The 25,223-nt window shown below is 44.6% G+C and overlaps 2 protein-coding genes across 2 annotated transcripts; both read left to right on the forward strand.

Moving 5' to 3' along the window:
* The first annotated feature begins 1,839 nt into the window (after positions 1 to 1,839).
* On the forward strand, positions 1,840 to 2,745 carry LOC120990309 (olfactory receptor 1468-like). Its single transcript, XM_040419038.1, has one exon. The coding sequence runs from the start codon at positions 1,909 to 1,911 to the stop codon at positions 2,743 to 2,745; it is 837 nt and encodes a 278-aa protein (XP_040274972.1). The 5' UTR covers positions 1,840 to 1,908.
* A 20,793-nt stretch (positions 2,746 to 23,538) lies between these two features.
* LOC120990316 (olfactory receptor 998-like) lies at positions 23,539 to 24,486 on the forward strand. The gene has a single exon (XM_040419051.1). The coding sequence runs from the start codon at positions 23,635 to 23,637 to the stop codon at positions 24,484 to 24,486; it is 852 nt and encodes a 283-aa protein (XP_040274985.1). The 5' UTR covers positions 23,539 to 23,634.
* The last annotated feature ends 737 nt before the right edge of the window (positions 24,487 to 25,223 follow it).

The following is a 25,223-nucleotide window of genomic DNA, read 5'->3' on the forward strand; positions in this document are numbered from 1 at the left end:
CCTCCTTTCCTCCTTCAGCACCTCTGCATTCGTCTCCTTCCTCCTCCTCCTCCGATTCTAATAGTGAGGGTTGCGGCGCCATTTTGCTTAGCCGCGCTGGTGAAAGCGCCAGCTTTTTCCTGATGTAGCGATCCATCTCCGTCTGTCCCTTCTTTTGCTTAGGGGTAGCCTGATGGTCTCTGGGCTTGTCTCTCCCAATTTTAACCATGTTCCTCGGAGTTTGGGTGTCTTTTTATCCTGAAACACGGGTCTAGGCAGCAGGAGCTCTTTCTCAGACCTCCATCACGCTCAGCGGTGAGGTCTCCCCACTGCCTTCTAGCTGTTCACAGGTCTACAACCTACACTAGATTTCCTTCAATTTCCTCTTAGAGAGGAAAATGTTAATGCCAGCCCTGCCTAACCACTAGGGAACCTCCCACTCTCTCTATTTCCATACACAGACTACGGGACACAATACAGAATATTCAGTGACATTACAATTTTCACCACTTTGCAGTGGGGACACTGCACACAATTCTCTGCTGCTGCTCCCAATTCAAAGGGAAAAATTTGCAGACTTGTTCAAAACAAGCCACCCTTTCTTTTGACAATTAACACTTATGTGTGCATAAACACAGCAAGGCTTTCTGCCACCATTAATGCATAATTATTGGATGCTTTTGAATAACAAGTGACTCTTTCTTCTGACATTAACATGTGTATGTGTATGAACAGGGGCAAGGATATTCTCCCGTTATGGCCTACATTTGGGTGCTTGGTCCCAATAAGCCCTTGTCTTCTCCCATAATAACGTGTGTGTTTAAACGACATGATGCCTGACTCTCAGGGTGAAAGTATAGGTGTTTTTGTTATGGTTCCCAGCCCACACTGTAGATACAAAAGTAACTTCAGCATTCTTTAGATTCAGGTGAAATCAGTGCATCTCTTTATTATTGTTTTATTTTCAGGCAATCAATCTGTGTTATGTATCCGTAGATCATGAGCGGGAGGATGAACGATACTAAGAACAGTAAAGGAATAACGTTCTGTATAAAAATTAAATATTATGGCCAAGTAAAAGATAAAAGATGGGATGATCTGCAAAATAAATAACAAAATAGTAATGCTAAAAAAAACTTCTAAACATTATGCCATCAAGACGCGCCAGAACTGTTCTGGCGTCTCTTGCCGACATGCTTTAAATACACGCCAGAAGAGATAACATCTTTTCAATAAAAAGAATCTTAGGAGAATAGAGGGTGTTGTGTAAAAACTTTTAGGGCAATTGAAGCATATTCGATTTGCTAAGAATTGATTCTGGTCTGAATCAAATTTTTGGAAAAATTTGTCAAATCGAACACAAAACGATTTTCAGTTAATAAATCTTCCTCATGTTTAGATAAAATTGTTCTGCTTATTAATCATAAATATCCTCTGAGAGTTATTATTCTTATATCGCTAATTGTAGATCCCTTCAGCACCAATGTTATTGCAATCTGTAGTAACTTTATCCCCTGTGTTCATTTCCATGAGGATTTAAGGTTTAGATATAAATACAGGACATGAAATATCTATATTTTTTAAGGGGCTTATGAAGGAAAAAAATGAATGGAAGTATCTGATAAAGTCTAACTCAGTGGACTACTGGACTTGTTCTAATTGATCCACTGAAATGGAATATAGATTAAAAGCAAATACTGCAATGAGAAGTTACCTTCCTAAGTAAATCAGCTTCGAAGAATATAAAATCGAATTTCTGTTCACAATCCTTCATCAAGATCAAAGAGTGATCACAGCTGTCTACATTATATATAGCATTTGAAAATGAAGGCTTTTAAAGTCAACTCTACCCCGGTCACTGAGTTTCTTATACTGGGATTCCCAGCTCTGAATGATTACAAGTTGACTTTCTTCTCCATTGTTCTTCTCATGTATTTCATGACTATATGTGAAAATCTCTTGATCATTTTACTGGTGTCAACAAGCCAACGTCTCCGTTCTCCAATGTATTTCTTCCTTGGGCATTTGGCACTGTCAGACATCGTCCTTGTAACAAGTATTGCTCCTAAGATGCTGGAAGTTATCATAAGAGGAGGGAGCACAATTCCTTATGTTGGGTGTTTAGCCCAGTTTTACCTTTATGGGGGAGCGGTCTGTGCAGAGTGTTTTTTGCTCACGGCCATGTCCTATGACCGGTTCTTGGCCATCTGTAGACCACTACATTATATCTCAGTGATGGGTGTCAAGCTTAAATATAGCCTGATCATCTCATCCTGGCTGCTCAGCTTTATGTTAGTACTTATCACATTTTTACTTGTATGTGGCTTAGACTTCTGTGGGTCAAATGTTATTAACCATTTCTTTTGTGACTTTGCTCCTCTTTTAGAACTTTCTTGCTCAGATACAACTGGCGTGGGTATTGAAATGATTGTCCTCTCTTTTCCTATTATTTTGCTACCTTTCCTACTAGTAATTATATCATATGTCTGTATTTTTAGAACTATTTTTGGAATTTCCTCTGCCTCAGGTAGACAAAAGACTTTCTCCACTTGCAGCTCTCACTTGGTGGTTGTTTCTACCTATTATGGTTCCATGCTCATCATCTACATGGTTCCTTTCAGAGGACATTCAGTGCCTGTGAACAAGTTTATTTCTCTTGTCTACATTGTCCTGACCCCCCTTCTAAACCCAGTTATATACAGTCTAAGGAACAAGGAGATTCAGTCTTCTGTGATTGTTTATTTGATGGTTTGTAGTAAAAAATAGACTTGGGGTAGTAGAGATAGAGACACAAGGAAGGAAGGTTAGGTTGATGTGAGTAGGTCTTCTCAACCACATCTTGGTTCAAGGATATTACTTAACCCCTTCAAGCGACAGCCAGTTTGGACCAAATGCCGGAGCCCGTTATCAAATCTGACATGTGACACTTTATGTGGTAATAACTTTGGAACGCTTTTACTTATCCCAGCTTTTCTGAGATCGTTTTCTTGCAATACAGCGTACTTCATGTTAGTGGTGAATTTGAGTATATACGTTTTACCTTTATGCATAAAAAGTCCAAAATTTGCCGAAAATTTGGAAAAATTCACTATTTTGAAAACTAGAATTTATTTGCTTTTAAGACAGATAGTGATACTTCATAAAATAGTTATCACCTTACATTTCCCATATGTGTACTTTATGTTAGCATCAATGTGTAATTGTTATTTTATTTTTTTAGGAAGTTACAAGGCTTAGAAGTTTAGAAGCACATTTTAAAATTTTTAAGAAATATTCCAAAACCCCCTTTTTTAAGGACCATTTCAGTTATGAATTCACTTTGTGGGGCTTACATAGTAGAAACCACCCATAAATAACCACATTTTAGAAATTACACCCCTTAAGTTATTCAAAACAGATTTTACTAACTTTATTAACCCTATAGGTGTTCCACAATAATTAAAGCAAAATGGAAGGGAAATAATTATTTTTTTTTTGGGCAGATTATCCATTTAAATCTAATTTTCCTGTAACACAGCAAGGGTTAACAGCCAAAGAAACCTCAATACTTATTACCCTGATTCTGCAGATTACAGAAACACTCCATATGTGGTTGTCAACTGATTTATGGGCACACGGCGGGATGCAGAGAGAAAGGAGTGCTATATTGTCAACGGAGGGCAGATTTTGCTGGAATGGTTTTCAGGTGCCATGTCACATTTGAAGAGACCCTGAGGTACCCCTAGAAAGAAAACCCCAAAAAGTGACCCCATTTTGCAAAATACCCACCTCAAGAAATAAATCTAGTAATGAAGTGAATGCTTTGACCAAACAAGGGTTTCATAGAATTTAGAAACACATGGCTGTGAAAATGAAAAATTTACGTTTATTTCCAATATAAAGTTGCATTAGCCCCAAATTTTTCATTTTAAAAAGGGGTAACAGGAGAAAATGCACCCCAAAATTTATTATGCATTTTTTCCTGAATACGGCAACACCTCATACGTGGTCATAAACCTCTGTTTGGGGGCACGGCAGCATTCATAAGGGTAAAAGCGGCATCTGGATTTTCCAACATGTAATATGCTGAAATTACTTTTGTAGCTGTTTGGGGGCTTTTTTTTTTGCGGGACGGGCTGTAGTTTTTATTTGCATCATTTTGTGGTACATATGTCTTTTTTATCACTTGTTAATTATTTTTTGTGGACATGAGGTGAGAAAAACAGCAATTCCTTAATTTTTTTCTACATTTTTTTACGGCCTTCACCGCACGGGATTAGTTATATGATACTTTTATAAATAAGGTTGTTACGGACGCGGCAATACCAATTATAAGTAGTTTTTTATTTATTTAATTTTTTTAATGACATAATTGAACGGATATGAGAAAAGACAATTTTTATTTTATTTTTATTTACATTTTTATTTATTATTTTTTTTTTTACTTTTTTCACATTTTTTTTACACTTTTTCTTATTTATCAAGACCCATCTGGATCTTTTTTTTTTTTTTTCCAGTAAAAAAAAAAAGTTTAGAAAATCCATATACAGCAGTGTAAATTATAAGTATTTGTAAAATAAGATGAAACATGTAACAGGTATATGTCAGGTTAGATACATTAGTGAGTGATAATCTCTAGATTCATATCTGCGAGATGGACCGTAATCAACTGTTAAAGTGCGTGTAGTCTACCCAAAGTTTCCAGCGGGAACGAAACTTAAAAATACTAACAACCTTATTAATCCAGAGCTCAATGGGGGGTATATCTGGGGACAACCAATTCCTCAGAATTAGTAGGCGGGCTGCTATCATCAGCTGTTTGAACAAGAAGGAGACTGTGTTGTTGGTGTGGGAAAGAGGCAGGCCCAATAGAGCTAAATGAGGGGAGAACTTAACTTGCGATTTACAAATCACATTGCTTCTCTCAAAGATTTTCACCCACCAATCGTGGATTATAGGGCTGGTCCACCAGATGTGATAAAAAGAACCTTTCTCCCTTCCACATCGCCAGCAGGCGTCAGATCTTACCTCTACGTATCGGCATGTGATGTTTGGCGTTTTGTACCATCTCGTGAGTACCTTGTAGCCATTTTCTTGGATTCTTACACATCTTGATGAGGTGTATGGTCTTTTGAAAAGTCGGTATTGATCGTCGAGTGGAAGGTGGGTACCAAGGTCCCTCTCCCATTGGCCTATAAAGGAAGGTTTGGGCATCGAGATGGGGGAGATAAGTCTTTTGTATATTAGTGAGATCAGCTTACGAGGGGGAGAAGGGCCACCTATGAGACTTTCAAACCATGTAAGTGGTCTAAGTAGTGTTTGTAATGAGAGGTGTTTAAAAATATAGGAGCATAGAAAGGAGATCAGGGGGGAATGTAGCCCAATTTCAGGGATAGAAGAGACAATGGAGTTTGTGTTTACCAAGCCTCCTTCTCCCTCGTACAGAGATAGGATCGGGGCCACTGAATTGCAAATTGTGATCGGCAGGCTCTATCTCAGTTCAATTGGGGCTAAGTCTATTACATCTCTCACCTGAATAATGGGAAAAGGCCGTGGGAAGCCCAACTCTGATCCTAGAAACCATTTCCATGCCTCAATAGTGGCTTTGACATAAGGCTACTATTTTTGGTTGATAAAGGGGCATGACTGGAGTTTACTAGTAGGCTTCTAAAAGATGAGTGCGAGTAAGGGGGTCTCCAACTCTACCCAAGACTTATGTGGGGGCGACCTCAACCAGTCAATGGTCCTTGCCAAGAGGATTGCTCTGTTATAAAGCAATGGATTGAGAAGGCCAATGCCCCCATCTAGGTCGTTGAAGGACTGATAAAGTCAGTCTAGCTCTCTTTTTGTTCCATATGAAGGAACGGATATGTTTCAGGACAAATTTTAATCCCTAGGTATGTTATGTAGGGGGTATCCCAGTTGAAAGGGGAAATGTTTGCTAGTTCTCCCCTCAGATGGGTTCTAAGACCAATACTCAGGACCTGTGATTTTTTTTCATGTTTACTTTGAAATTAGAGAGAAGCTAAACCTTTCAAAAATTTCGTATATAAGTCGCATGGAGGTTGACAGGTTTGTTGTTATCACTAGAAGGTCGTCGGCGAATGCCGCCACTTTGTGTTCTTGGTGTCCTAATTTGAAACCTTTAATACCTTATTCTTGGCGAATGGTTTGGAGTAAGGGTTCCATGACCATTACAAAGATCAGAGGGGAGAGAGGGCACCCCTGTCTTGTGCCATTTTTGATGGGAAAAGGAGGGGAGATGGAATCATTTACCAGCACCGACGCCGAGGCATTGGTATACATACCATGAATGGCCTGTGTGAAAGTGTCGGGGAGGCCAAATTTGCTTAGGGTGAGATGCATGAAGTCCCAGTGAACCCAGTTGAAAGCTTTTTCGGCGTCGGTGCTGAGAAGGACCAGGGGAAGTGTTTTTTGGTGACATGGAATAGGATGTTTAATATCCTAGCAGAGTTGTCCTTGCCCTCTCTCCCTGAGATGAAACCTGTTTGGTCTCTATGCATTAGTTGTGATAAGAGAGAGGAGAGGCGGTTCGCTAACATTTTGGCTAATAGTTTGAGATCGAGGTTCAATAAGGATATGGGACGATAATTAGCACATTGAGTGGGGTCTTTTCCATCCTTAGGAATGATGGTGATATGGGCTTTAGTCATATCTTGTGACAGGGAATTGCCTAGAAGGGCTTGGTTGCAAGTTTTCAGGAGGTATGGTATGAGAGATGTGCTAAAAGTGCGGTAGTAGAGAGCAGGAATGCCGCCCGGGCCTGGAGCTTTCCCTTTCGGGAGTTGTTTGATAGCTAGGAGTAGTTCATCATGTGAAAAGGGAGTTCTTAGTGTGATTTAGTGGGTCTTTTCTAATTTGGGAAGTTTTGTTGATTGAAGGAATGCGTTAATCAAATCTAAATGGGATGGCGCTCCCTTCGTTAGTATGTTTTGGTGAATGTTATATAAGAATTGGTAGAAGGGCATAAATTTAAGTGATATATCCTTAGAGTTTGTGACTATGGAGTCGGGAAGGAATTTTTTATTCCCCTAAAGTGAGGAAAATTGGCTTCTACCTCACAGGGTTTTTTTGCCTTCCTCTGGATCAACTTGTAGGATGACAGGCCGAACTGGATGGACAAATGTCTTTTTTCGGCCTTATGTACTATGTTACTATGTTACTATGTTACTTTGTCTCCTTTTTAATTTTTTAGTTTACAGATGTAGTTTTGTGATCTTCTCGGTTTAATTCTATTCATCAAAAATCTGGAGGCCTTGTCGCCATGCACAAAAAATTTGTATTGTGAGTTCATAAAATATTTGACTGAGGAGATATTAATTAGGTTCTTAAGTTCGGCATGTAGGGTATTGAGTTGAGATAAATGGGAGTCAGTAAGGAATTGTTGTGGAGTGTTTCAAGCTTTTGTATGACTAGTAATAGAGCGTCTATTCTGGACATTTTATTTTATTTTTTTATATGGGAGCCTATACATATGAGTTGTCCTCTTATGTATGCCTTGTGTGTATCCCATACTCTCTGGGGCGAGGTGTCAGGAAGATTGTTTAAGGAGAAAAAGGCTTCTAGTAGAGTGATCTGAGAGGTGTATGGAACCTACAGTATCTGGGCTTTGGTGCAAAATTGGAGATGTTCTTTGGAAATCAGTATGTAGTCCAACCGCTGATAAGTGCCATGCATATTTGAAAAGAAGGTATCTCTCTCTGTGGGTTTTAGGGTTCTCCAAATATCTACCAAATGAAGGTAGATAAAACATAAATAAAACATAAACATGGGTATGTTCAATACTGGAGGCATGTTAACGCCTAGTGAAAGTACTGACATGTAATATCGCCCAGAATAGGTGAGGATCTTGCTGAGTAGCCTGGGGGAGGTCATCATACGTGGGGTAGTAGGTAAGGAAGTATGTCCCAAATGACCATCGTACATGAAAGAGAGGCGAAATTGGAATGACCACCTATACGGGGTGTTATGTGCTCTGAGCCAATCCGTCAGAGGTTTTAGGGCTCTTCTCTTAATCAGTGTGGATTGGGAAAGGTCCTGGAACACCAAGATCTCGTATCCCTCCCAGTTTATTACACAAGCTTCTCTTGCTTTGGTGAGGATGGCTTCTTTAACTGGGAAACTAAGAAATTTGCAGATAATGTCCCTTGGTGGGGCTGTGGGTGCAGGTTTAGGTCTAAGAGCTCTGTGGGCCTTCTTCAATAGTACCTCATGCGCTGAGTCCGGACCCAGTATGGATGAGCAAATTTGAACAACTGTGTTTGGGATATCTCCCATGGCAACTGACTTTGGGATGCCACGGAAGCGCAGATTATTGCGTCTCCCTCGATTCTCCTGATCTTCCAGGGCACAGTAAAGGAAGTTTAAGTTGGTTTGAACAAATTGTAAGTAGGGATGAGCGAATCCGAACTGTATAGTTCGGGTTCGTACCGAATTTTGGGGTGTCCGTGACACGGACCCGAACCCGAACATTTTCGTAAAAGTCTGGGTTCGGTGTTCGGCGCTTTCTTGGTGCTTTTTGAAAGGCTGCAAAGCAGCCAATCAACAAGCGTCATACTACTTGCCCCAAGAGGCCATCACAGCCATGCCTACTATTGGCATGGCTGTGATTGGCCAGTGCAGCATGTGACCCAGCCTCTATATAAGCTTGGGTCACGTAGCGCTGCACGTCACTCTGCTGATACAAGCGTAGGGAGAGGTTGCAGCTGCGACGTTAGGGCGAGATTAGGCAGTGATTAACTCCTCCAAAACACTTAAGACAGTGATCGATCTACAGCTGTGGATCATTGAACTGCTGCTATTCAATTGCTCACTGTTTTTAGGCTGCCCAGAGCGTTTTTCAGTCACTTTTTTCTGGAGTGATCGGCGGCCATTTTGTGGCTTGTGGTGCGCCAGCACAAGCTGCCACCAAGTCCATTTAACCATCAATAGTGTGGTTATTTAAATCTATCCCTAAAAGGGTATATTAGATTCAAGGTGCTGATAGGGTCATTCTCAATAACTTCACACACACGCTACTGTGCATATCCAAGTCTAATTCTGTCCGTAAACGTATACCTGTCACCCAGCGCCTAAATAATAGGCCTCAAATTTATATTCAGCTAAATCTGTCATTACTGTGCCTGTATTAGTGTAATACGGTACCTAAATAGATAGCCAGACAGTGTTAGGTGTCTGTAAAAAAAGGCCTGAATTTGAATTCAATACATTGGGCCAAATAATATTTTTCTTATTGTGGTGAACGGTAACAATGAGGAAAACATCTAGTAAGGGACGCGGACATGGTCGTGGTGGTGTTAGTGGACCCTCTGGTGCTGGGAGAGGACGTGGCCGTTCTGCCACAGCTACACGTCCTAGTGAACCAACTACCTCGGATCCCAGTAGCCAGCAGAATTTACAGCAATATTTGGTGGGGCCCAATGCCGTTCTAAGGATGGTAAGGCCTGAGCAGGTACAGGCATTAGTCAATTGGGTGGCCGACAGTGGATCCAGCACGTTCACATTATCTCCCACCCAGTCTTCTGCAGAAAGCGCACAGATGGCGCATGAAAACCAAGCCCATCAGTCTGTCACATCACCCCCATGCATATCAGGGAAACTGTCTGAGCCTCAAGTTATGCAGCAGTCTCTTATGCTGTTTGAAGACTCTGCTGGCAGGGTTTCCCAAGGGTATCCACCTAGCCCTTCCCCAGGGGTGGAAGAGATAGAATGCACTAACGCGCAACCACTTATGTTTCCTGATGATGAGGACATGGGAATACCACCTCAGCACGTCTCTGATGATGACGAAACACAGGTGCCAACTGCTGCGTCTTTCTGCAGTGTGCAGACTGAACAGGAGGTCAGGGATCAAGACTGGGTGGAAGACGATGCAGGGGACGATGAGGTCCTAGACCCCACATGGAATGAAGGTCGTGCCACTGACTTTCACAGTTCGGAGGAAGAGGCAGTGTTGAGACCGAGACAACAGCGTAGCAAAAGACAAAGAGGGAGCAGTGGGCAAAAGCAGAACACCCGCCGACAAGATACTCCGCCTGCTACTGACCGCCGCCATCTGGGACCGAGCACCCCAAAGGCAGATTCAAGGAGTTCCCTGGCATGGCACTTCTTCAAACAATGTGCTGACGACAAGACCCGAGTGGTTTGCACGCTGTGCCATCAGAGCCTGAAGCGAGGCATTAACGTTCTGAACCTTAGCACAACCTGCATGACTAGGCACCTGCATGCAAAGCATGAACTGCAGTGGAGTAAACACCTTAAAAACAAGGAAGTCACTCAGGCTCCCCCTGCTGCCTCTTCTGCTGCTGCCGCCTCGGCCTCTTCTGCTGCTGCCGCCACCTCGGCCTCTTCTGCTGCTGCTGCCGCCGCCTCGGCCTCTTCCTCTGCCTCTGGAGGAACGTTGGCACCTGCCGCCCAGCAAACATGGGATGTACCACCAACACCACCACCTGCGTCACCAAGCATCTCAACCATGTCACACGGCAGCGTTCAGCTCTCCATCTCACAAACATTTGAGAGAAAGCATAAATTCCCACCTAGCCACCCTCGATCCCTGGCCCTCAATGCCAGCATTTCTAAACTACTGGCCTATGAAATGCTGTCATTTAGGCTGGTGGACACACACAGCTTCAAACAGCTCATGTCGCTTGCTGTCCCACAGTATGTTGTTCCCAGCCGCCACTACTTCTCCAAGAGAGCCGTGCCTTCCCTGCACAAACAAGTGTCCGATAAAATCAAGTGTGCACTGCGCAACGCCATCTGTGGCAAGGTCCACCTAACCACAGATACGTGGACCAGTAAGCACGGCCAGGGACGCTATATCTCCCTAACTGCACACTGGGTAAATGTAGTGGCGGCTGGGCCCCAGGCGGAGAGCTGTTTGGCTCACGTCCTTCCGCCGCCAAGGATCGCAGGGCAACATTCTTTGCCTCCTGTCTCCTCCTCCTCCTACTCAGCTTCCTCCTCCTCTTCTTCCACCTGCTCATCCAGTCAGCCACACACCTTCACCACCAACTTCAGCACAGCCCGGGGTAAACGTCAGCAGGCCATTCTGAAACTCATATGTTTGGGGGACAGGCCCCACACCCCACAGGAGTTGTGGCGGGGTATAGAACAACAGACCGACGAGTGGTTGCTGCCGGTGAGCCTCAAGCCCGGCCTGGTGGTGTGCGATAATGGGCGAAATCTCGTTGCAGCTCTGGGACTAGCCGGTTTGACGCACATCCCTTGCCTGGCGCATGTGCTGAATTTGGTGGTGCAGAAGTTCATTCGCAACTACCCCGACATGTCAGAGCTGCTGCATAAAGTGCGGGCCGTCTGTTCGCGCTTCCGGCGTTCACACCCTGCCGCTGCTCGCCTGTCTGCGCTACAGCATAACTTCCGCCTTCCCGCTCACCGCCTCATATGCGACGTACCCACCAGGTGGAACTCCACCTTGCATATGCTGGACAGACTGTGCGAGCAGCAGCAGGCCATAGTGGAGTTTCAGCTGCAGCACGCACGGGTCAGTCGCACTGTGGATAAGACACACTTTACCACCAATGACTGGGCATCCATGCGAGACCTGTGTGCCCTGTTGCGCTGTTTCGAGTACTCCACCAACATGGCCAGTGGCGATGACGCCGTTATCAGCGTTACAATACCACTTCTATGTCTCCTTGAGAAAACACTTAGGGCGATGATGGAAGAGGAGGTGGCTGAGGAGGAAGAGGAGGAAGAGGGGTCATTTTTAGCACTTTCAGGCCAGTCTCTTCGAAGTGACTCAGAGGGAGGTTTTTTGCAACAGCAGAGGCCAGGTACAAATGTCGCCAGACAGGGCCCACTACTGGAGGACGAGGAGGACAAGGATGAGGAGGAGGTGGAGGAGGATGAGGATGAAGCATGTTCACAGCGGGGTGGCCCCCAAAGCAGCTCGGGCCCATCACTGGTGCGTGGCTGGGGGGAAACACAGGACGATGACGATACGCCTCCCACAGAGGACAGCTTGTCCTTAACTCTGGGCAGCCTGGCACACATGAGCGACTACATGCTGCAGTGCCTGCGCAACGACAGCAGAGTTGCCCACATTTTAACGTGTGCGGACTACTGGGTTGCCACCCTGCTGGATCCCCGGTACAAAGACAATGTGCCCACCTTACTTCCTACACTGGAGCGTGATAGGAAGATGCGCGAGTACAAGCGCACGTTGGTAGACGCGCTACTGAGAGCATTCCAAAATGTCACAGGGGAACCAGTGGAAGCCCAAGGCGAAGGCAGAGGAGGAGCAAGAGGTCGCCAACGCAGATGTGTCACGCCCAGCTCCTCTGAGGGCAGGGTTAGCATGGCAGAGATGTGGAAAAGTTTTGTCAACACTCCACAGCTAAGTGCACCACCACCTGATACGGAACGTGTTAGCAGGAGGCAACATTTCACTAACATGGTGGAACAGTACCTGTGCACACCCCTCCATGTACTGACTGATGGTTCGGCCCCATTCAACTTCTGGGTCTCCAAATTGTCCAAGTGGCCAGAGCTAGCCTTTTATGCCTTGGAGGTGCTGGCCTGCCCGGCGGCCAGCGTTTTGTCTGAACGTGTATTCAGCACGGCAGGGGGCGTCATTACAGACAAACGCAGCCGCCTGTCTACAGCCAATGTGGACAAGCTGACGTTCATAAAAATGAACCAGGCATGAATCCCACAGGACCTGTCCATCCCTTGTGCAGATTAGATATTAACTACCTCCCCTTAACCATATATTATTCTACTCCAGGGCACTTCCTCATTCAATACTATTTTTAATTTCATTTTACCATTATATTGCGGGGCAACCCAAAGTTTAATGAACCTCTCCTCTGTCTGGGTGCCGGGGCCGAAATGTGTGACAGTGGCCTGTTCCAGTGGTGGGTGACGTGAAGCCTGATTCTCTGCTATGACATGAAGACTGATTCTGCACTGACATAAGGCCAGATTCTCTGTTACGGGACCTCTCTCCTCTGCCTGGGTGCCTGGGCCTAAATGTGTGACAGTGGCCTGTTCCAGTGGTGGGTGACGTAAAGCCTGATTCTCTGCTATGACATGAAGACTGATTCTGCGCTGACATAAGGCCAGATTCTCTGTTACGGGACCGCTCTCCTCTGTCTGGGTGCCGGGGCCTAAATGTGTGACAGTGGCTGTTCCAGTGGTGGGTGACGTGAAGCCTGATTCTCTGCTATGACATGAAGACTGATTCTGCGCTGACATAAGGCCAGATTCTCTGTTACGGGACCTCTCTCCTCTGCCTGGGTGCCTGGGCCTAAATGTGTGACAGTGGCCTGTTCCAGTGGTGGGTGACGTGATGCCTGATTCTCTGCTATGACATGAAGACTTATTCTGTGCTGACTGCTGACATGAAGCCAGATTCTCTGTTACGCGACCTCTCTCCTCTGCCTGGGTGCCTGGGCCTAAATATGTGACAGTGGCCTGTTCCAGTGGTGGGTGACGTGAAGCCTGATTCTCTGCTATGACATGAAGACTGATTCTGTGCTGACATAAGGCCAGATTCTCTGTTACGGGACCTCTCTCCTCTGTCTGGGTGCCTGGGCCTAAATATGTGACAGTGGCCTGTTCCAGTGGTCGGTGACGTGAAGCCTGATTCTCTGCTATGACATGAAGACTGATTCTGCGCTGACATAAGGCCAGATTCTCTGTTACGGGACCTCTCTCCTCTGCCTGGGTGCCTGGGCCTAAATGTGTGACAGTGGCCTGTTCCAGTGGTGGGTGACGTGAAGCCTGATTCTCTGCTATGACATGAAGACTGATTCTGCGCTGACATAAGGCCAGATACTTTGTTACGGGACCTCTCTCCTCTGCCTGGGTGCCTGGGCCTAAATGTGTGACAGTGGCCTGTTCCAGTGGTGGGTGACGTGATGCCTGATTCTCTGCTATGACAAGAAGACTTATTCTGTGCTGACTGCTGACATGAAGCCAGATTCTCTGTTACGCGACCTCTCTCCTCTGCCTGGGTGCCTGGTCCTAAATATGTTCCAGTGGTGGGTGACGTGAAGCCTGATTCTCTGCTATGACATGAAGACTGATTCTGTGCTGACATGAAGCCAGATTTTTTGCTATGGCATGAAGAGACTGATTCTGTGCTGACATGAAGCCAGATTCTTTTCTATGGCATGAAGAGACTGATTCTCTGCTGACGTGAAGCCAGATTCTCTGCTATGGGACCTCTGTCCAATTGATATTGGGTCATTTTTATTTTTTTCATTTTATTTTAATTCATTTCCTTATCCACATTTGTTTGCAGGGGATTTACCTACATGTTGCTGCCTTTTGCAGCCCTCTAGCTCTTTCCTGGGCTGTTTTACAGCCTTTTTAGTGCCCAAAAGTTCGGGTCCCCATTGACTTCAATGGGGTTCGGGTTCGGGACGAAGTTCGGGTCGGGTTCGGATCCCGAACCCGAAAATTTTCGTGAAGTTCGGCCGAACTTCTCGAACCCGAACATCCAGGTGTTCGCTCAACTCTAATCCTGATGCATACTGAATGGAATGCTTTCCATTCAGAATGCATTAGAATAAAACTGAGCCCCTAGGATGGAACTAAAGGAAAAATGTAACGCAAGTGTGAAAATAGCCTAATAGACAGAATGCAAAGTGTATATTCCTTCCTAATGTGAACTCGCCGTAAGTAAAGTAATGTTCCCTTTATATTTAGTGTAGACCTGACGTGTTTATCCATCGTCATCCAGTGAACGCCAGGAATGACACAAAATCTCAAATTACACAATACCAGCAGTGATGTACAGCCTGATATAGCAGGAAGGATCAGAATTTTATTGGAACATCTTAAGCCTGTAATATACTGCCCGATTTTTCGGCAGATAATTGCTAACGATCGTTCGTATAAACGCTCACTAGAGATCATCTTCCAGTGTAATACTGCCACCAAGTACCTGATGAAAGAGCAACCACTGGTTCAAGGGGCAATCCAAATCTTTTTTTTTTTTTACTAAAGACTGCTGTATGCTTTTCTTTTGGCTTAGCTAGGGGTCAGCTAGGACTGTTGGTGGCCTGCACGATGATGTGCACGTCCATATGCTGTATGCTCCCTGTCATAGTGACGCATAATAACTGTTTCAATACCAGAAAGGACTAGCTATGCATGTTTCTGCAATGCCTAGTAATGTACACCAAGGTACACTCTCTGCAGGCCTGAATATAGTTGATTTAACAAGCTTTGTGATGAATTAATTTGTAACTAGTATTGATCGAGCACCAAAGTGCTTAGGTGCTCGGGTGCTCGGGTGCTCGGGTGCTCGGGTACTCAGGCCGAACACCTCGGGTACAATGGGAGAACCTGAGCATTAAACCAGGCACCACCTGCTCTGAAGAGGGGAGGGTGTCTGGTTCATAGGAAAAGGTCAGAAATTGATGGAAACACCACTGAGATGGTTCAGGAACAGCATGGGGAGGATGTCTGGATGCATCTTGGACTCCCAGGTCGCTGGGAACGATGTTGTCCGAGTAGTACGCCACTTTTACAGACTGACAATAATACGCACAAAACCGAAGATAAAATCAATTTTAGAGGAAAAATTGTTAGGAAACATTCTATCCTGTATATTTACTTGTATATAAAGTGCAAGTGCTGCCAAAAATTACAAGCAAGAGGTACTCCGATACACCCTGTATATCACATAAAGGAGGGCCTCATTCCCATTGTGGTACAATTTTTCAGGTAGTGGGACTCCTACACTCATAAAGACTATGCACGAAGTGAAAGGGCTGCCAAAAATTACAAGGAACCGTCACTACAATACACCCTTTATTACACATAAAGGAGGGCATCATTCACACCTTTGAAAAATTATGATTGATGGCCTTCTGGTGACCCTCAAAAACATTAGGAGCAAGGGTCTACTAGTGACCTTCTAAAACATTAGGGGCGAGGACCTGCTGCTAATCTGAATATCAAAAACATTAGAGGTGAGGGCCTGCTGCTGATCTTACCATCTAAAACATTATGGACGAGGGCATGCTGGTGAGCTGACATTTTAAAAGATTGTAGGTGAGGGCCTGCTGGTGAAATGACCCTCTAAAAGATTATATGAGAGGGCCTACAGGTGAGCTGACCCTCTAAACAATTGTAGGTGAGGGCATGCTGGTGAGCAGACCCTATAAAATATTGTAGGTGAGGGTCTGCAGGTGAGCTGACCCTCTAAAATATTCTAGGTGAGGGCCTCCAGGTGAGCTGGCCCTCTAAAAGATTGTAGGTGAGGGCATGTTGGTGAGTTGACATTCTAAAAGATTGTAGGTGAGGGCCTGCTGATGAAATGACCCTCTAAAAGATTATACGCGAGGGCCAATAGATGACCTGACCCTCTAAAAGATTGTAGGTGAGGGCATGCTGGTGACCAGACCCTATAAAATATTGTAGGTGAGGGTCTGCAGGTGAGCTGACCCTCTAAAATATTCTAGGTGACGGCCTGCTGGTGAGCTAACCCTCTAAAACAGTATATGTGAGGGCCTGCAGGTGAGCTAACCCTCTAAAAGATTGTAGGTGAGGGCCTGCTGGTGAGCTGACCCTCTAAAACAGTATATGTGAGGGCCTGCAGGTGAGCTAACCCTCTAAAAGATTGTAGGTGAGGGCCTGCTGGTGAGCTGACCCTCTAAAATATTGTAGGTGAGGGCCTGCTGGTGAGCTGACCCTCTAAAACATTATATGTGAGGGCCTTCAGGGAGCTGACCCTCTAAAAGATTGTAGGTGAGGGCCTGCTGGTGAGCTGACCCTCTAAATGATTGTAGGTGAGGGCCTGCTGGTGAGATGGCCCTCTAAAAGATTGTAGGTGAGGGCCTGCAGGTGAGCTGAACCTATAAAATATTGTAGGTGAGGGCCTACTGGTGAGCTGACCCTCTAAAACATTATATGCTAGGGCTTGCAGGTGAGCTGGTGAGGGCCTGCAGGTGTGCTGACCCTCTAAAATATTTTAGGTGAGGGCCTGCTGGTGAGCTGACCCTCTAAAAGATTGTAGGTGAGGGCCTGCTGGTGAGATGACCCTCTTAAAGATTGTAGGTGTTGAAATGCGAGGGCAGACAAATAAACATGTTGATATGATGGAAGAGGAGGAGGAGGAGGAGGAGGAGGAGGAGAAAATTAAGATTTAACCACATACCCTTTTTTGTGGTGAAAGGAGTGCATGGCATGGGAACACAGTGTATTCAGTACATTATAAACAACACATTTAAAGTGCTTTTATGTTCATCACCTTTCCTCTGGTGGAGTCGAGAAGTCAGGGTCAATCCAGGCCTTGTTCTTTTTTATAAGAGTCAACCTGTCAGCATTTTCAGTTGACAGGCAGATATGCTTATCTGTTATAATGCCACCAGCAGCACTAAATATCCGCTCAGACAAAACGCTGGCGGCAGGCTTAGAGCCTCCAAGGCTTAGAGCGCCAGTTCGTACCACGTGTCCAGCTTGGACACCCAGTAGTTGTAAGGCACTGAGGGATCATTGAGAACGCTCACACAGTCTGCTATGTACTCCTTCACCATCTTCCAAAGTTGTGACAGTAGGCCGCTCATCAGGGTGAGGGTGCTAGCGGGGTGTCATGAAACTGTCCCATGCTTTGGAGAGTCTTGCCCTGCCTCTGATGGAATTACTGTGTGTTCCCCTTGTCGCCCCTCCTCGGTTGACCTAGGAACTACGGACTCTGCCGCCAGCCTTGTCACATGGAAATTTTTGGAGACATTTTTCCACAAGGACCTTCTGGTATTGCACCGTTTTGCTCGTCGTCTCCACCACAGGAATGAGAGATGAGAAGTTCTCTTTGTAGCGGGGGTCGAGAAGGGTGAACAACCAGTAATTTGTGTTGTCTAAAATGCGTATAATGGGCGGGTCGTGGGAAAGGCAGCCTAACATGAAGTCAGCCATGTGTGACAGAGTACCAACAGGCAAGACTTCACTGTCATCATCAGGAGGATGACTCTCAATCTCCTCATCACTTTCCTCCTCTTCTGCCCACCCACGCAGAACAGATGCAATTAAACTTCCATGGCTACTATCCTCTGTAGTGGATGCAACCGTCTTCTGCTCCTCCTCCTCCTCTTCATGGTCCAATTCGTGCTGAGAAGACAAAGTGAGGGTGGTTTGGCTATCACCCTGTGTAATGTCTTCTCCCATTTCCACCTCTTCCACATGCAAAGCGTTGTCCTTAATTGTGAGCAGCAAGCATTTAAGTAGACACAGAAGTGAGATGGTTATGCTGATAATAGCGTTATCGCCGCTCACCATCTGTGTTGATTCGTCAAAGTTTTTTAAAACCTCACAGAGCTCAGACATCCATGCCCACTCCTCCCTTGTGAATAGCGGAAGCTGACTGGAAAAGCGACGACCATGTTGCAGCTGGTATTCCACTACTGCCCTCTCCTGCTCACAAAGCCTGGCCAACATATGGAATGCCGAGTTCCAGCGCATGCTCACCTCACACAACAGGCGGAGAGCTGGCAATTTCCAGCACTGCTGCAGCGTTGACAGACCGGCTGGCGCTGTCGATGACTTGCGGAAATGTGCACACATGCGGTGCTCCTTCACCAGTAGCTCAGGCAAATTGGAATAGGTTTTGAAAAACCGCTAAACCACTAAATTTAAGATGTGGACTAGGAATGGGATGTGTGTGAGCTTGCCGAGCACCAAAGCCGCCACCAAGTTACAGTCATTATCAGACACAACCATGCCTGGTTGTAGATTGAGTGGCGAGAGCCACAGCTCAGTCTGGTCTCTTATACCCTGCCACAGCTCTGCGCGGTGTGCTGTTTGTCACCTAAGCAGATCAGCTTCAGCACGGCCTGTTGACGCTTCCCCAATGCAGTGCTACACTGCTTCCAGCTACTGACTGATTGCTGACTGGTGCTGTATAACGGTATAATAGGAGTAGCAGCACATAGGGGTATACTGGCCTCATATGTGGTGGTGCACGCCGTGCTAGACGCCAGTCCGTAGCGTCCCTCCAAGCAGGCATCCATAAATCAACTAAACCGCAGCACTCTCTCGTCTCTTTAAATATCCTTTATTCCATCAAATTCATGCGACGTTTCGACCTGATCGGTCTTTTTCAGGCAACTGACAATAAATCATTACCAGGCTTAAATACCCTCTTTATAGGAGGAGCTAACACATATGTCATAACAAATCACGGCAATGTAAAAATAGTATAGGGTAAGACAACCTTTCAAATCAGCAAATCAGCACTTACTTTGGAACAACCGGGGGAGTGCTGGTGGGATACTAAACCATCAAATCCCAAGGCGTCACGCCGATAAGTCAGTGTCCCCTTAGCTTCTGTGAGCTTGCGCAGGCGTGCCGGTACTGGATACGCGCCAAAAAACTTTAGTATAAAGGCGTCCCTTAGTTCACAGTGCGCCGGCGGGTCAGAGCGGAACTCGCGCATGCGCATATGCACGTTCAATGTGCGCAGACGCACCAGGTCAGGGCTCACGCAGGCGCACCTGCTTACTGCTAATCCGTGGTCCTATTGCGCAAGCCTGTAACTGTAATGGTATGCTTAAGGGAGATAGCTTCACACACCCTAGAACTGGAAAAAGGTACCCTATTAAAAGATACTATACTTGTAAGTCGGAGAACGTCATATATATTCTGCAGTGCCCATGTGGGCTACTCTTTGTGGGAGAAACAACACAGGAAATGAGAAATAGACTAAACCAGCACCGCTACCAGATACGTAAATTGCTCTCCGGGAACAAGAATGAGGACCCACAAAAAATTGAGCCACCAGTACCGGAACACTTTTTGAATTTCAAGCATAATGTTGCACAACTTTGCTTCCGTATCATAGACGGTATACCCCCCCAGAGAAGGGGAGGAGATAGGGAAAAGAAAGTTAAGAGACTTGAGTTGAAATGGATTTTTGAACTCCAAACGCTCGAACCGAACGGTTTAAATAGGGACTTCAGGATTGGCACTCTCTACTGATCCTGACGGAATATTGTGTTCTTCATACCGAGTACAGTCCTGATCAAAAGTTTAAGACCACTTGAAAAATGGGAAAAAAACATATTTTACATTGTTGGATCTTAACAAGGTTCCAAGTAGAGCTTCAACATGCAACAAGAAGAAATGAGAGGGAGACAAAACATTTTTTGAGCATTCAATTAATTGAAAATAACGATTAAACTGAAACAGGCTGTTTTTCAGCTGATCAAAAGTTTAGGACCACATGCCTTTAAAAGGCCAAATCTGTGCAAAGATGTGGATTCATTGTCATTCTCCGTCAGGTAGTCACACGTTGTGATGGCAAAGGCAAAAAACTCTCCCTTTTTGAACGTGGTCGGGTTGTTGAACTGCATAAGCAGGGTCTCTCACAGCGCGCCATCGCTGCTGAGGTGGGACGCAGTAAGACAGTCATTTGGAATTTCTTAAATGATCCTGAGGGTTATGGAACAAAAAAGTCAAGTGGAAGACCCCAAAAAATTTCATCAGCACTGAGCCGGAGGATCCAATTGGCTGTCCGTCAAGACACTGGACGATCCTCGACCCAAATTAAGGCCCTTACTGGTGCTGACTGCAGCCCCATAACCATCAGAGGGCATCTGAGACCGAAGGGCTTCAAAACAAAAAACATCTTCAAAGACCTCGTCTCCTTGAACGCCACAGAACTGCTCGTTTGGACTTTGCAAGAGAGCACCAAACATGGGACATTCAAAGGTGGAAGAAAGTTTTATTCTCTGCTGAGAAAAAATTTAACCTTGATGGTCCTGATGGTTTCCACCGTTACTGGCATGACAAGCAGATCCCACCTGAGATGTTTTCTATGCGCCACAGTGGAGGGGGCGCCATAATGGTCTGGGGTGCTTTTTCCTTCAGTGGAACAATGGAGCTTCAGGAAGTGCAGGGGCGTCAAACGGCCGCTGGCTATGTCCAGATGTTGCAGAGAGCATTCCTCATGACTGAGGGCCCTCGTCTGTGTGGTAGGGACTGGGTTTTTCAACAGGACAACGCTACAGTACACAATACCCGCAGGACAAGGGACTTCTTCCAGGAGAATAACATCACTCTTTTGGCCCACCCTGCGTTCCCCTGATCTAAATCCAATTGCCAACCTTTGGGGATGGATGGCAAGGGAAGTTTACAAAAATGGACAACAGTTCCAGACAGTAGATGGCCTTTGTGCGGCCGTCTTCACCACTTGGAGAAATGTTCCCACTCACCTCATGGAAACGCTTGCATCAAGCATGCCGAAACAATAACGGCGGAGCTACTCATTACTGAGTTCATGTTTGGAAGTTGGATTTCTGTTTTGGGGGGTTTAGTTTTTTTTTTTAGGTGTGGTCCTAAGCTTTTGATCAGCTGAAAAACAGCCTGTTTCAGTTGTTTCAGCAAACTGGGACATGAAGCTAGGTATCGTGGATGATTGTTTTTCTTGTGCTCTGGCAGCAGGCACAGTTTCACCGCGCCCAGGGCCAAGGCCTCTGTGTGCACCATCAGCATCACGGCCACTGCCCCGTCCCCGTCCCTCACAGCTCGCCTTCTTCATGTTAAATGTTATATATGCTTTCAATTATGTCACATGTACAGTAGCGTAGGGTTTGGAAGTGTATGAGCAAACAAATTTAAAAAGGTATTTGGGATGTGGAAATGTCACACAGGAGATATCCCACAGATAATGTCAATGCTGTCACTAGCGTCTAATAAAAAATTACAGGGAATGTCACAGGTTTTTTGGATGAGGAAGCAGGAGAGGTACCACTGGTAATGTCACTGTCACCACTGAAAAAGTACACTGTATGTCACAGATACATTTTTTCAGCGCACACGTTACACTGCAGATGTGGCGCTGGTAAGCTCACTGTCAGAAGCGGACACTGTCTATTGACAAAGTACACTGTATGTCACAGATACATTTTTTTCAGCGCACACTTTACACTGGAGATGTGGCGCAGCTAATGTCACTGCCCGCAGTGGACACCGTCTATGGAAAAAGTACAGTGGATGTCACTGATATTTTTTGGATGCGCACACTTTACACAGGAGATGTGGCACAGCTAATGTCACTGTCCGCAGTGATGAGGAGATTTGAGCATTGCGCTCGAGCACATGCGGTATTCGGCCGAATACTACCATGTGCCAAGCATCGAGATGCTCGAGCCGAACTGGTGTTCGGCCGAGCATGATCGATCAACACTATTTGTAACCAAGAAAACTTTGGGCAAATATTCAGCCAAGCATTCAAATTCAATTTCTTAAAGCTTAGTTCATCTCTAACTTTCACGACCCACTGGGTCAGTGTTTTTTCCAGCAGAAGCGCGAGGGCGGGTACTTTTGTGTTTCCCAAAATTGTATCATTCTCGCTTCCACATCAGGCACTTATCTGCCTACTCCCCCTCTGTGGACACGCTCCCATCCCAACAGCAGCTGGACACAGGGTCGCTCACGCTACACCTCCTTCCTATCACATGTGTCCGGTCAAGTGTTGCCATACCATGCTGATCGGCCTGGGAGAGAGTAGCAAAAGAGGCAAGCAGTTGCTTAAGTATATCAAGCCGCATGCCACTATAGCCGTACCTTTTCCATATCCACACTGCACTGCTGCTGCTCCTAAACAAAAGGGAGAATTTTTTTAGGCTCGTTCACAGTGAGACACTTTTTTTCTGACAATCAACACTTGTGCGGACCTTTTCAAGTCTTAATTTTTGGATGTTTGGTCCCGCAAGCCACTATTTTTATTATCCCATTGCACTGTGGGAGCTTTGGAATATGAAAAAGCATAAGACATGTGCCGGCGCAGTGTGTTTTTAAACAAGCTGTATGTTAATGCGGTCAAATGTGCATTTCCCCGCAGCTATGTATGTCAGTGTCACTCAGACTTCATTCCTATTTCTGTCATTGTGTTCCAGAGATTGGGCAGGGGCAGGGGGAAGAAAAAAAAATCATAAAAAATGAATAAAAAGGGAAAAATAAAAGTTCAAAAAATTCTAGGAGTCCTAGGAGAACAGAGGGACAATTGGAGCCAATTTAGTTCGTTCAGAACCAATTTGGGTCTAAACTAACCTTTTTGAAAAATTCTGCGAACCTGAACCGAACCTTGAGGGGGTTCAGTTATTTCTAGCTCTAACCTATAATTGAATAATTAGATAAAGCATTCTTTATGTGTTGTTAATAAAAAAAAATCTACATTTTTAAGTTAAAACTGATTTTATGCATATTGCTAATTATTATTCTCACCGAGACTCATTATTTTTATCCCTCTAATTTCAAATCATTTGAGTAATATTATCCCCAATTGTCCCTTCTTTGGGGGTTTAAGATTGAGATATATACTGTACATTGAACGTGAAATCCTCAGTCAATTTTTTTTTTAGAAGGAGTCATAACATCCTCATCAAGGTTTTAGAAAATATATTCTGTATTATTTTCAGAAACATATGGAGGGAAATAATTGTTTGCACTCATCTGAAAAATGCTTACTGGGACCAGGATGAGGATTGACATTGACAATGAAATAAGAAAACATTTATAATGGAGGCAAAACCTATTCTTTCCTCAGCAATATTAGCCTCAGAAAATGTATCAGTCAAGTTGACAATTTCTCTCAACTCCACCACAGTCACTGAGTTCCTTATACTGGGATTCCCGGCTCTGAATGATTACAAGTTGCCTTTCTTCTCCATTATTCTCCTCATGTATTCCATGACTATATGTGAAAACCTGTTGATCATTTTACTGGTGTCAGCAAGCCAACGTCTCCGTTCTCCAATGTATTTCTTCCTTGGACATTTGGCGCTGTCAGACATTATCCAAGTATCAAATGTTGTTCCTAAGATGCTGGATGTTATCATAAAAGAGGGGAGTATCATATCTTTTGTTGGGTGTACAACTCAGTTTTACCTTTATGGGGTATCAGTCAGTGCTGAGTGTTTTTTGCTCACGGCCATGTCCTATGACCGGTACTTGGCCATCTGTAGACCTCTACATTATATCTCAATGATGAGTTTCAAGCTTAGATACATCTTGGTCATATCATCCTGGGGCCTGAGTTTGATGTTAATACTCATCACACTTGTACTTGTCTTCGGTTTAGACTTCTGCGGGTCCAATGTTATTAACCATTTCTTCTGTGACTTTGCCCCTCTTTTAGAACTTTCTTGCTCCGTCACAACCATTGTGAGCATTGACATTATAGTCCTCTCTGTTCCAATTACTCTGTTACCTTTCTTACTCATTATTATAACTTATGTTTATATTTTTATCACCATCTTCAGAATTTCCTCCACCTCAGGCCGCCAAAAAGCCTTCTCCACTTGTAGCTCACACTTGGTGGTTGTTTCTTCCTATTATGGCTCCATGCTCATCATCTACATGGTCCCTTACAGAGGACATTCACTGACTGTTAACAAGTTTATTTCTCTTGTCTACATTGTCCTGACCCCCTTTTTAAACCCTATGATATATAGTCTAAAAAACAAGGAGATTCAGTCTTCTGTGATTATGTATCTAAAGGTTTGTAATAAGAAGAAAGCGACACATAGTTAGTAGTAGAAGAAAGTGACAAAAAATATCAAGAGATGTAATTAAAGAGGGTTTCCAGGATTTGACAAGTCATATTATATCCTTAGGCCTATCCTCAGGCTAGGCCATCAATATCTGATCAACAAGGGTCCAAAAAGTCCCAAGTCATTCTGTTGTTTCTATCGGTAGTGAGTGAGAGAAGTCCTGCTGTAGTCACTTCCATCCACTACACATTGCATGAAGCTGTGTAGTTCTGGCTCATTATACTGCAGAACAGCTGATTTGTGGGTGTTTGGGGTGTTGGATCCCCACCAATCATAGATTGATGGTCTATACAGAAGAAAGGCCATCACTTTTAAAATCCTGGACAATTACTTTAAGGCATAATTATATTTGCAGTCAAAATACATTTTTATCTCTTCTACTAATGTAACAGAGATAGCTTAGATACAAACCAGATTTTTAGTAATTGTATAACACACTAGATAAGATATTAGTTTTACAGTATTACAATGCCTTATCTGGTATAGTCAAATTAAAATTTCTTGGCACAAAAGTTTTTTTTCTTATTTGTACATTAACCCTTGGTCATTTGTCTCATTTAGAAGTTATTTCAATGTTTTTGAAACCTGATGCTGTTTTTTGTAAACCCATGTGGTCTCCATGAAAATGACCGATATCTTTATTATCAGTGAGAAGGATATGATTATCCCCAAGCCTTCTAAAAGGATATGTACATGATTGCATTTATTTACAATGGG

The sequence above is a fragment of the Bufo bufo genome, chromosome 1 (genome assembly GCF_905171765.1).
Source record: "Bufo bufo chromosome 1, aBufBuf1.1, whole genome shotgun sequence".
NCBI lineage: Eukaryota > Metazoa > Chordata > Amphibia > Anura > Bufonidae > Bufo > Bufo bufo.

Bases quoted from the DNA above. Each gene is read 5' to 3' on its own strand.
- LOC120990309 (XM_040419038.1), top strand. From the start codon at position 1,909: ATGTATTTCATGACTATATGTGAAAATCTCTTGATCATTTTACTGGTG.
- LOC120990316 (XM_040419051.1), top strand. From the start codon at position 23,635: ATGTATTCCATGACTATATGTGAAAACCTGTTGATCATTTTACTGGTG.